Source organism: Agelaius phoeniceus, chromosome 25, assembly GCF_051311805.1.
Source record: "Agelaius phoeniceus isolate bAgePho1 chromosome 25, bAgePho1.hap1, whole genome shotgun sequence".
Taxonomy (NCBI): domain Eukaryota; kingdom Metazoa; phylum Chordata; class Aves; order Passeriformes; family Icteridae; genus Agelaius; species Agelaius phoeniceus.
The window spans coordinates 4,384,847-4,396,889 of NC_135289.1; the positions used below are offsets into that span (position 1 = coordinate 4,384,847).

Here is a 12,043-nt window from a genome sequence, read left to right on the forward strand (position 1 = left end):
GGGTGTTATGTGACTTCACAGAGACATCTGATTTTCTTATGATCTGAAAACTCTGCCATATTCTGGAGTTTTCTGACTCTGTGTCTAACCACCCAGCAATTCTTTCCCATGGGATGTTTCTCTTCCTTTCCCCTTTCCCCAGGTTGCTGTTTCAAGGCTGCTCTCCCAGCAGAGTGGATGAAGCAGTGCAGCTGGGAGCAGAGCATGGCCAACACCTTTGTCACTGTCCCTGACGGGTACGGCCTGCCCGAGCCCATCCAGTACTACGGTGAGTGAAGCAAGTTTTGTACTCTGGAAATGCAGAAAAATGAACTCCTGGGGGAATTATTTTTTGTTTAATTCATTTTAATTTATCTTTAATACACTTCAAAGCCCTTACCAATCTCCTACTGAAAGTGTATGGAAATCTATTACTGTGTGCTCATACAGATTTTTGAGCACAATGGGATTATTCTGACTGAGCTTTCCATAGAAACATCCCCAGTTCTGTCTCCCTTGGACCTGCATGGAGAAGACACAGGTTTTATTACAGTATTCCAGATACATTATCAATAGATAATGCCTCTTCTATATCTTATGGAACTATAATTGCAATAACTAATTTGATTTTGGAAGACTAAAGGCAGGACTCAAAGCCCACTAAAAGGAAAAAAAAAATCTGTTTTAAAAAATCTTCCCAATTTGTTTTTATAGAGATTTTAATAATCCCAAAGGAAGAATGAAACATGATGCATGTTGCACAGGCTTTCTTTGGTATAGCTGTGTGTATTTAAGGGAGCCTGGATAAAATTAAAACTCAACAGACAAAAAGGCAGGAAGAAACTATCTTTGTACTTCTGTACCTACATTTTACCAAACTAAATCCCATAACTGTAAAGACACATGTAAAAGTCTCTGACTCCTCTGAAGTTGAACTTTAAGACCCCTGTCACAGTTATTTTTAGTACTCTCTGATTTCTACACAATTTTTCTCAGACCCTTGTGCAACATTTTCAAAATGATGCCTGAGATATGTATCAGTAACAAACACTTTATTCATTAAGAAATTCATTTGTGGAACGTATTTGACTATAGTGTGGACAACTAATAAGAACAAACCTTAAGTGTAAGATCTGAAGGCAACTGTGCCATCAGTTGGCAAGTGATATTCAATTATCTACTAACACTAATCCACATGATATTGCCCAAACTGTTACTGAGCCATTTTTGCTACATTTCAGATTTCACTTAAGAGCATTACAGGTTTAAGTTTAAATAGAATGTGTCAGATTGCCCCTCTAAAAACGTGTTCCTCTAATATTTATGCTACTAAATCTATAAAACATTTTTTGACGGTGTTCGCAGGGGTCTTAGGATGAGGGAAGAGATGAGGATCTGACTCCATGTTTCAGAAGGCTTGATTTATTATTTTATGATATATATTATATTAAAACTATACTAAAAGAATAGAAGAAAGGATTTCATCAGAAGGCTGGCTAAGAATAGAAAAAGAAAGAATGAATAACAAAGGCTTGTGGCTCAGAGTCAGAGCCAGCTGACTGTGATTGGTCATTAATTAGAAACAACCACATGAGACCAATCCCAGATGCACCTGTTGCATTCCACAGCAGCAGATAATCATTGTTTGCATTTTGTTCCTGAGGCCTCTCAGCTTCTCAGGAGGAAAAATCCTAAGGAAAGGATTTTTCAGAAAATATCATAGCTACACATTTTCAAACTTTGGAGCAGCTGATGTTGAGATATTCTCCAGGTTTTCACTGCACTTTCCGTTTCCCTCGGAACAGATGTTCTACCGGAGCACATCAACTACCAGCTGCAGGAGGCGGATTTCCAGGCTGCCCCGTACTGCCAGTACTCGGCAGTGCCGGTGCCAGCGCTGCAGCCCCAGCCCGGCCCGGCCCCGTACGGCTCCTACAGCCTGGAGCCCCCGTACGGCGACGGGCCCTGCGTGGGCAGCAGCTGCGAGCTCAGCAAGGGCCCCTTCCCGGCTCCCCACGGGGAGGACGGGGGGTTCCAGGGGCTCAAGAGGCCCCGGCTGAACCAGGCGGTGAGGCTGAAGGGGCAGGAGGAGCTGTGCGTGGTGTGCGGGGACAAAGCCTCGGGCTATCACTACAACGCGCTGACCTGCGAGGGCTGCAAAGGTGAGCGGGGACACGGGGCCTCGCTGCCACCTTCCACGGAGATTTGAGCTGGTGCTACCACAGCGGCTTTTCATTTATCTTATGAACCCCCTATCTAACAAACTCACTCCAAATTCACGTTTTTATAACATTCTTTGAGGAAATATTTTTACAGTCTGTGTTTAATACGACCACTTTAGGCATCTCACGTTTGCATTGATGACTCGTTAGAGTAGTGTTAGCGTAAGCAGGTGCTGGTTTTCTTATGAACATTTCTTAGAGATTTGTTTCACTGTTATTAATTTCACTTATTATTATAACTGAATAAAAGCAAGTAGTAATTACTTGCTAATCATATTTTAGCTTGCAGGTATGGGAGCTGTGTCATGAGGGGCAGCTCTGATCTCTGCTCCTCCCAAGGCACAGGACTTGAGAGAAGGGCTGGAGCTGTGTCAGGGGAGTTTAGGTTGGATCTCAGGGAAGTTTCTTCCCCCAGAGGGTGCTGGCACTGCCCAGGGAATGGGCACAGCCCCGAGGCTGCCAGAGCTGCAGAGAGTTTGAACTCTGCTCTCAGTGATGCACAGGGTGGGGTTTGGGGTGTCTGTGCAGGGCCAGGGGATGGACTTGGTGATCTTTGTGGGTCCCTTCCAAATCAGCATATTCTATGATTCCGTGTATGGAAAATGTCAATTAATATCAGTCAGAAAGAACCAGACATAACTATGTTTTTAAAAAGCAGAATTAAAATCAAGCTAACTTTTCCATTTAAAAAACCCAACCATTCCAACCCGGAGGACACTTTTAAATCCTTATGAGATAAAGCTCCTTTGATTGCTCCAGCCATCACCTTGTTATAGATACATATTATAAAATTGGCTTTTCACAAATATTACAATGGATTTTATATGTGTGATGTTAAAGTAACTTTGCTATGAAGTTTTTATTTCTGCTGTTAATTAAGCTTAGACATAGTAGTGAAATAGCTAATATAAGCTATAATATAATATAAGCTTATACTATATATATTATATAGCTAATATAAGCTATATAATATATATAGTATATATAGCTATATAGTATATATAGCTAATATAAGCGATATAATATATATAGTATATATAGCTATATATAATATATATAGCTATATAGTATATATAGCTAATATAATATGAGCTTATACTATATATATTATTAGCTAATAAGCTATATTATAATAGCTTATGCTATATATATTACATACATATAAGCTACAATATTACATACATATAAGCTATAATAAACTATATTATAATAGTTTATACTATATATATTATATAGCTAAAATAAGCTATATCATAATAGCTTATGCTATATATATTACATACATATAAGCTATAATATTACATACATATAAGCTATAATAAACTATATTATAATAGTTTATGCTATATATATTATATAGCTAAAATAAGCTATATCATAATAGCTTATGCTATATATATTACACAGCTTATACTATATATATTATAATAGCTATATATTTGTGTAAAAATGCCTACTTGAATAAGATACCATCCAATGAACATAAAGACACCTGTACAGATCTGCCAACTATCAGCACTCACCACCTGAAGACAGCGTGGACCAAGGCCCAAACTGGACGTGATAAAGAGCCAAAACCACAGCCAAAAACCACACATACTCTAAAAAAGCAGACCCAAAGAGAAACCATGTAAACTAGTCCCTGAAAAATGGAAACTAGTTTATAGATATACATAAGAGTCTATAAATATGCAACAGGCTGATGCAATGGAAAAGGTGTTTAAGGGGTATCCCCAGAAGTAACAGTGTTGTCTTAACTGAGTGCCAAGATGCACCTGGCCTATGCACTGGCCTTGTCTCCTAATGTCCTTTGTTAATCTTTTTTACATTTTCCCAAGAAAGTAAACGTGTTTCTCACATCTGGTGCCCGTTGCCAGGCTTCTTCCGGCGCAGCATCACCAAGAAGGCGGTGTACCGCTGCAAGAGCGGCGGGCACTGCGAGATGGACATGTACATGAGGAGGAAGTGCCAGGAGTGCCGCCTCAAGAAGTGCAGAGCTGTGGGAATGCTGGCAGAGTGTGAGTGCTCCTTCCTGCTGGATTTTGTACTCATCACCGCAGATAAAACCTTCTCCAAAGTCAGTCTCTTCCTGATGATATTGGTCTGAGCTTTGTTTGGCTGTAGGGAAATGTAGAAAAAGCTGGGGTTGTTTAGACTGAAGAAAAGGAGACTCAGGGGTGACTTTATCACTCTCTACAGCTCTGAAAGGTGGCTGTGCTCAGGTGGGGCTGGGCTCTTTCTCCAGGAACTGACAGAACCAGAGCACACAGCCTCAAGCTGCACCAAGGGAAATATAGGTTGGTGTTCTGGTGTTTGCAGGGGTCCCAGGACAAGGGAAGAGATGAGAATCTTGACTCCATGTTTCAGAAGACTGATTCATTATATTATGATATATATTATATTATGATATATACTATATTCTATTATACTATACTATATTCTATTATACTATACTATATTCTGTTATACTATACTATATTCTATTATACTATACTATATTCTATTATACTATACTATACTATATGAAAATGATATATTAAAACCATACTAAAAGAATAAAGGATTTCATCAGAAGGCTTGAAAGGAAAGGAATGGAATGATAATAAAATCTTGTGACTGTCCAGAGAGTCTGAGACAGCTGGACTGTGATTGGTCATTAATTAAAAACAACCACATGAGACCAATCAAAGATCCACCTGTTGCATTCCACAGCAGCAGATAACCATTGGTTACATTTTGTTCCTGAGGCCTCTCAGCTTCTCAGGAGAAAAAATTCTAACAAAAGGATTTTTCATAAAATGTGTCTGTGACAGGTTGGATATTAGGAAAAAGTTTTTCATGCAAAGAGTGATAAAGTTCTGGAATGGCTGCCCAGGGAGGAGGTGGAGTCACCATCCCTGGGGTGTTTAAAACAGACTGGATGTGGCACTGGGTGCCAGGGTTTAGTTGGGTGTTAGGGAACGGATTGGACTCAATGATCTGGAAGGTCTCTTCCAACCTGGTGATTCTGTGAAAATTAATTTTGTGGATGGTGGAACCTGTAGCAGCTTGGTGTGCAGAAGCCTCACCTTAAGAGAACTGTTGTTCAAAGAGAGTACAAGAAAAAAAAGGAACTACGAGCAAGATAAGCTCAATATCCCCAGTCTTATCTGGACAGCAATGAGCAGATCAGAGGAGCTTTAGGGTTTGAGGGAAAAAATTAAATAAAAATGGCATGATGGGCTTTGGTAAAAAATTCTGGTGCTTGTGTGTCACAGAGCCACAAGGACAAAGATGCCTGCAGACCCTCAGGCCTTTGGTGGCCACTGAACATCAGCTCACCTGATAAGTGACACAGCCACATTCTCTGGGAAACACAGTTCATTATAGGTGACAGCTTCTGTGCTGCAAACTGGAGTTACCTCTAATAAAAGTGATGACCTCAGACTGTCATGAATTGAAAATGCAAGCCCTGATGGCCACTTCACACCTCACAGGTTTGCTGACTGAAGTCCAGTGCAAGTCAAAGCGACTCAGGAAGAATTTCAAGCAGAAGAGCAGTTTCCTTTGCAACATAAAGCTGGAAGATGAGGGACTGAATAGTAAGCAAGTATCATCTACAACAAGATCTGGAAAAGTGGGATATTTTTCTATTTAAAATATCTCTTTTTATCACTTATTCTTCCTCCAAGGTGTTGTGACTCGATTGGTTTATTTTTTTAGCAGATTTCAGAAAAGATGGAACTTACTCCAGGAGAACATCAGCTTCTTGACCACATTGTAGCAGCACACCAAAAATACACAATTCCTCTTGAGGAAGCCAAGAAGTTTGTAGGTATCCAGCATCCCCAGCCTGCATTGCTGAGTCACTGCTGCTGTGTATTTTGGCTATATCCAATGTGCAAATGCTCTTTTTGCAGCTCCAGGAAACTGCAAGCCCTGAGGAAAGTTTCCTCCACCTGTCTGAGACAGCTGTTGTGCATGTGCAGGTGTTGGTGGATTTCACAAAAAGACTCCCAGGTGAGTTCCTTCCTTTGGGGAACATTAGAGGAACCAAATCAAACTGATGGCATGAACCAGAGAAAAATAAGGCATCAAGAAAAGGCTTTAAACTGATTATTTGTACTTCTAATGTGTCATTAGGACAACCTAGAAGCTTTCAGTTCAAAACTTTGCTATGATTAGATTTCTTCTCCATTTCTGACATGGAGTAGAGACGTTTTCTGGAAGCATGTGGACCTCAAAATACCACCTCGAGGGAATTACTATCTCACCACATTCTCTGAAATCCAGTTGAGTCTACAATTTATCATAATCACCAAAGGAAAAAAACAGATGTTCCTTCAAAGGAAAAGGCAGCACAGAAGGGACTAACCAGGTGTTCTTATTCATATTTTCCTTTCATAAAGAACAAGGAAACATGCAATTAAATTCACTCCATTTCAGTGTAAAGTTGACAAAGTAACATTTGACAGGGAGGGTGATAACTTTTCTTTGTAAAACTCACTGACAAAGGTCAATCACCATATCTAAAGCAGGAATTTGATGTCATTCAGCATCTGTGGGGCAGAACTGAAGGAAGGGGTGAGCTGTCTGTTTGCTTGTGTTACATATCCTGCTTTGATCAGGTTTAAGAAAAAAAAAATCACCGAAGTTCCTTTGCTCTTGAATTACAAGTACAGACAATGAGCTTGTCAAAAGATGAACACAATTTCTAAAAAGAAAATAATGTAACAATTGATGGAGTATCCACAGTCACTAAACAATGCAGCAAATTTACCAGGTGTTAGGCCTATATCAGACATTAGAAGAATGTTTTGATAACCCTTGCTTAGTCCCAGATTTTTTACTTGTATCTTCCTGTCAATCTTTTAACACTGAAAACTTCCACTCTTTTTTTTTTTTCCCCTTTTTAATTGTCTAACCTGCAGACTAGCAAGAAAGATCCCAAGTCTTTGGCACATGCATCATTTAACTATGGTTCCTCCTTTCTAATAAAGATATTTACTTTTAAAAAATCATTTTTTTCACATCATGTTGAGGGCTTAAAGGCAGCCCCAGCCTTCCCTGCTCCTGAACATGCACCTTTCTCTGCAGGGTTTGAGAGTTTAGCCAGTGAGGACCAGATTGCTCTGCTGAAAGGGTCCACAGTGGAGGCAATGTTCTTGAGATCAGCTCAAATTTACAACCAAAGAATGAGTGAGTGCCAGCCATCAACCAGTGAAAGTAGGTCTGAAATACTTGACTTGCATCATTGTGGGTGAGTGGATGATACCAGCTATATTAATTACCTATTATACATTGTGTCAAATTTAACACAAGAGACCTTGACCAATAAAAAAGCAACCAAAGAACTTGGATCCAGATGCCAAAAAGGATTTTATACCTCTGTGGGTCTGGGAAAAATTCACACATTTTCAGCAATGATACAGACAAATATTTAAGATCACTTTAAGCTTGACTGGGAACTGTCATCTGCCTTGTTCCAGGTCATGTCAGACTTTCTGATCACGGGACGTGTTGTCATGTTCAAAACCTTGATAAAAACAATATTTATTCCATGGAAATGTGTCATAATAAAGAGAGGCCAACTTCTACTACTACCACAGGTAATGGAGGTCTCAGAATATAAACATTGTGAATTTTTTGCTTTACTGGCCCTACTTTTCTTACACTGAGCGTCACTGTCCCTATGGCCACTGTTCCATCTCCTTGCCTCTCTTCTTCCTCTCTTCTCTCTTTCCTTCTCCTCTCCCCCTCCCTTGAGCTGCTCTGGCATTACCTCCTCAGGTATTACACACTGGCATTACATCCTCATGGCAGGGAGAGGTGTCTATGCTTGCTTATACTCCTTGGGTAATATACACATTCAAGAAAATATACACTACCATAAAACTTTTGTTATTATTTTAGCAATTAACATTGTTTTCACAAAGTTAGTTAACTATTTCATGCAAACAGCCCCAAGCTGTTCACAGAATCATGGAACAGATGAGGTTAGAAGGGATCACAGTCACCTGGTGCCAGCTCCCTGCTCCAGCAGGGTCATCCCAGAGCACATGGCACCAGCTCATCTCCAGATGGGTCTGGGATATCTCCAGTCAGGGAGACTCCACACTCTCTCTGGGCAATCTGCTCCCTCAGGGAGACTCCACACTCTCTCTGGGCAATCTGCTCCCTCACAGGAAAGAAGTTTTTCCTCATGTTCAGGTGGAGCTTCCTCAGCATCAGTTCCTGCCCGTTCCTCTGGTGCCATTGCTGGTCCCTGCTCTCCCTGCAGACAGGGACACCCAGGAATGAGGGCCCCTCTCAGCTGGGGCTCCTCTCGAGGCTGAGCAGCCCCAGCTCCCTCAGCCTTTCACAGAATCATGGAATCACTTAGCTTGGAAAAGACCTCTAAGATCACAGAGTCCAACATTCACCATTTCCTCGTAAGATGCCCCAGTCCCTTCATGAGCTCCACAGCCTCAGCAGGGTCTGCTCCAGGAGCTCCATGTCCCTTGTCCTGGGGAGCCCAGAGCCGGACACAGCGATCCAGATGGATCCTCACACCCTTCAGGCAATGATTTGTAACTGTTTCTGCACTGAAATAACATCCTCATTATTCTGCACCTTTGCTGGGTTTTTTTGTTTGCTTGTTTTTGTTGGGGTTTTTTTGTTTGTTTGGTTTTGGTTTTGGTTTGGCTTGGTTTTTTTAAGCAAAAAATGTTTTTTATCCATTTTCAAGGCATAACTGAGGAGTTCATCACCGCCCTATTCTACTTCTACAGAACCATGGGGGAACTCAAAGTGACCGAGACCGAGTACGCTCTGCTCGTAGCAACAACAGTGTTCTTTTCAGGTAAGCTGGGAAGGTGACAACAACGAGCTGTCACTCGCCCCTGGGGAGCTCCCATTCGTCCCGTCAGGGGCGGCGGCGCCGACCGGACCCTGAGGGGCGGCGGCGCCCGGAGCATCCCGCTCATCGCTCTCTCCGTGCCGCCGCTCTCCCGCAGACCGCCCGCTGCTGAGGGACAAGCGCCATGTGGAGGAGCTGCAGGAGCCGCTGCTGGGGATCCTGTACAAGCACTCGAAGCTGCAGCACCCGCGGGACCCGCAGCGCTTCGCGCGGCTACTGGGGCGCCTCACGGAGCTGCGCTCGCTTCGCCACGCCCACGCGGGGGCGCTGCGCGCGCGGGACCCGCGCCTGGCCGCGCCGCTGCGCGACCTCTGGGACCTCCACTAGGCGGCGCCAACGCCGCCGGCCCGCGCGCCCCTTCCCGCCTGGGCTGCGCGCCGGCGTTTCCCGCCCTTTTCGCCCTCCCTCAGCGGCCGCCGTGAGGCGCCGGTGTCGCTGCCGGTGTCGATGTGGGCGGCGATGTCGCTGTTGGTAGAAGTGTTGGTACCAGTGCCGGTGCTGGCATCGGTTTGGGTGCCACGCTCAGTGCCGGTGTCAGTGCTGGTGTCGGTGTCGGTGCAATGTCACTGCTGGTGTAGGTGGTGGCAGCGATGTCGCTGTCGGTACAAGTGTTGATGTCGGTACCGGTGCTGGTGCTGGTGCCGGTATCAGTTTGGATGCAGTGCTCAGTGCCAGTGTCAGTGCTGGTGTTGATGTTGGTGCCAGTGCCAGTGCTAGCTGTCACACTGGTGTCAGTGTTGGTGTCAGTACCAGTGTTGGTGCTAGTGTTGGTATTGGTACTGGTGGCAATGTCAGTGCCAATATCAAGTGTTGGTGTCACCGCTTTTCTCCAAGCCCACCAAGAAAAACCCGTTCAAACGGCTCATGTGGCTGTCCCTGAGCACTGGGCAGGGCCTGGATCCAAAGCCCATTGAGCCCTCGGGCTGTGGGGCTCTGTCAGGTCACTGGTGTCACCAGCTGCCCCCGGCCTGGCTGCAGTGGGTGGGGGACACCAACAGGGACATGGGGACACTGCTGGGAGCCCTTGGGCAGAGTCCTGGCCCGAGCACACACATCCCGACCTGTCCTGGGAAGTGTTCAAGGCCAGGTTGGACCAGACTTGGAGCGAGCTGGGATGATGGAAAGTGTCCCTGCCCATGGCAGGGGTGGCACTGGATGAGCTTCAAGGTCCCTTCCAAACCAACCCATTCCATGGTTCTGTCTGTGTGTGAAATTTGCTGAAGTCATTTCTCTGCAGACTGCCAAGACTGGTGCTGGAAGGAACATCTTTGACTTCAATTTCAAAGACTTCTGCTGTTATTCTCTATGAAGACTGAGGGAAATCATCTTCCCAATCATCTGCTCTGTGTAGTAGCTGCACATCACCGATGATAAATCCACGTTTGATGTGGGTGATCCAGCAGTGAGCAGTGCCCCACTTGGATGCTTGCACTGGCTTTGAAGTCCTGCTTACACCAGACCAAATGTGCAGTGGAAATGTTCTGTCACCACACTGAGTTATATGAATTAAACAAATTATTGTTTCATGTCGAGGGTCCTTACAGAATATGTTTAGATTCAAACGTGATATTCTGACAGGAGATGAGTTACACTATTTATCCTATTTTTTTATGACTTGAAAACCTTGTAAAATGGCATTTTCATACTAAAACATAGACAGATGTGGTGTTTAAAACTACCCATGGGAGTAAAGAAAAAAATAAATATCAACTACTGGACTTTAAAGAAATCATTTTGCTTCGTGAATCCTTTATCATGCACCTGTGCTCAGATAGGCAGCAGCTGATGAATTCTCCCCATCAAAACCTTCCACTCTGGCCTTAGCCTATAAAGCAAACTACAAAACACCAGTGGTTTGAAAAGCCACTGTGAAGTATGAAGCAAGAGAGTTCCAAAGTCATTACCAATATTGGTAATTTCAAAAATTGCAGGTAGTTGATTTATTAATTAAAAATCGTATTTTCACATTAGCTGTAATTGTTTTTTTTCTTCTGGATTTTATAACCCTTTACAAATCTACCCCTAGGAAACTAACTCTTAAGTTTGTGCAGAGTTTTAACAAATGCCCAGGTGATGATTTTAATTTGCCATTCAGTCCCTGTACTGTGGCAAAATCACTGACTCAGGTAAAACTAAAATAAAATTTACCTTGCACATTCTTTGACATTTTTTACTATTGTCGAGTTTTAATATTCATGAGCAATCTAACAGTTTAGTAGCTGTAAATGTTAAATACAGTTTCACTGTTAGTTTTTTTTAAATATGTTGATCAAAATCTCTTCATAGTTCAGATATGATTTCACAGGAAGTAAAACTTTGCTCTGAAGCCGATGAAGAAGTCAGCTATGCATCAACTCTGCTTATCTGAATTCTTAGGGCTTCTTAATTTGTTCACAATCAGTACCTCAAGTATTATTTAGTGACTATTTCAAGGCTAAATAAGAAGGCAAAGGGGAATAATAATTCTCTGTTTCCTGTTTGCAGCTGAATCACTTAGAGGAGAACTTTTGAAGATTACAAGAGGAAAAAACATCACTTAAGTTTTGCACACTTACAGTCAGGTTCCACCGAGGAAATTTACTTTTCAGAACCTGATTTTCAATATTTTAAGCAATTTATACTAAAAGTATTTATAGAATATAATGCAAGTGCGTTTGATCTTTGTTTTTATAAGTATATGCAATATTACATTTTAGTAGCATTTTTAGTAACCATCTTATTTTTCTTAAATATAAAGTTGAATTGAAAATCCAGTTCAGAAAAGACAAATACTGAGCATTTACCTCTTCTATTCTGTCCCACCTGGGGCAGAGTTTTACCTTTAGCATTATTTTGATGCTGGGTTGGTACTGTTCGTCCTTGACAATACTACAGGACTGCTCTGGATTGTCTTTGGTACTAATTTGTTGTTTGTTCTTTTGTTTAGCTTTGCCCTCAGCACAGTGATTGTGTATGTCAGACTAAC

At 42.5% G+C, this 12,043-nt stretch overlaps 1 protein-coding gene across 1 annotated transcript; it reads left to right on the forward strand.

Moving 5' to 3' along the window:
* Positions 1–177: 177 nt before the first annotated feature.
* On the forward strand, positions 178–9,405 carry LOC129130418 (bile acid receptor-like). The gene is made up of 10 exons (XM_077190681.1): positions 178–268; positions 1,785–2,141; positions 4,079–4,219; positions 5,678–5,817; positions 5,904–6,011; positions 6,101–6,200; positions 7,278–7,406; positions 7,670–7,789; positions 8,908–9,021; positions 9,176–9,405. Exons 1-10 carry the CDS (start codon positions 178–180, stop codon positions 9,403–9,405), a joined length of 1,530 nt encoding a protein of 509 aa, XP_077046796.1.
* The last annotated feature ends 2,638 nt before the right edge of the window (positions 9,406–12,043 follow it).

What these genes read in the sequence shown, in the direction of transcription:
- LOC129130418 (XM_077190681.1), top strand. Translation starts at nt 178, where the DNA reads ATGAAGCAGTGCAGCTGGGAGCAGAGCATGGCCAACACCTTTGTCACT. An exon ending in TGTGGGAATGCTGGCAGAGT is followed by an intron (nt 4,220 to 5,677) that starts GTGAGTGCTCCT and finishes CACACCTCACAG; the next exon opens with GTTTGCTGACTGAAGTCCAG. An exon ending in AACAACAGTGTTCTTTTCAG is followed by an intron (nt 9,022 to 9,175) that starts GTAAGCTGGGAA and finishes GCTCTCCCGCAG; the next exon opens with ACCGCCCGCTGCTGAGGGAC.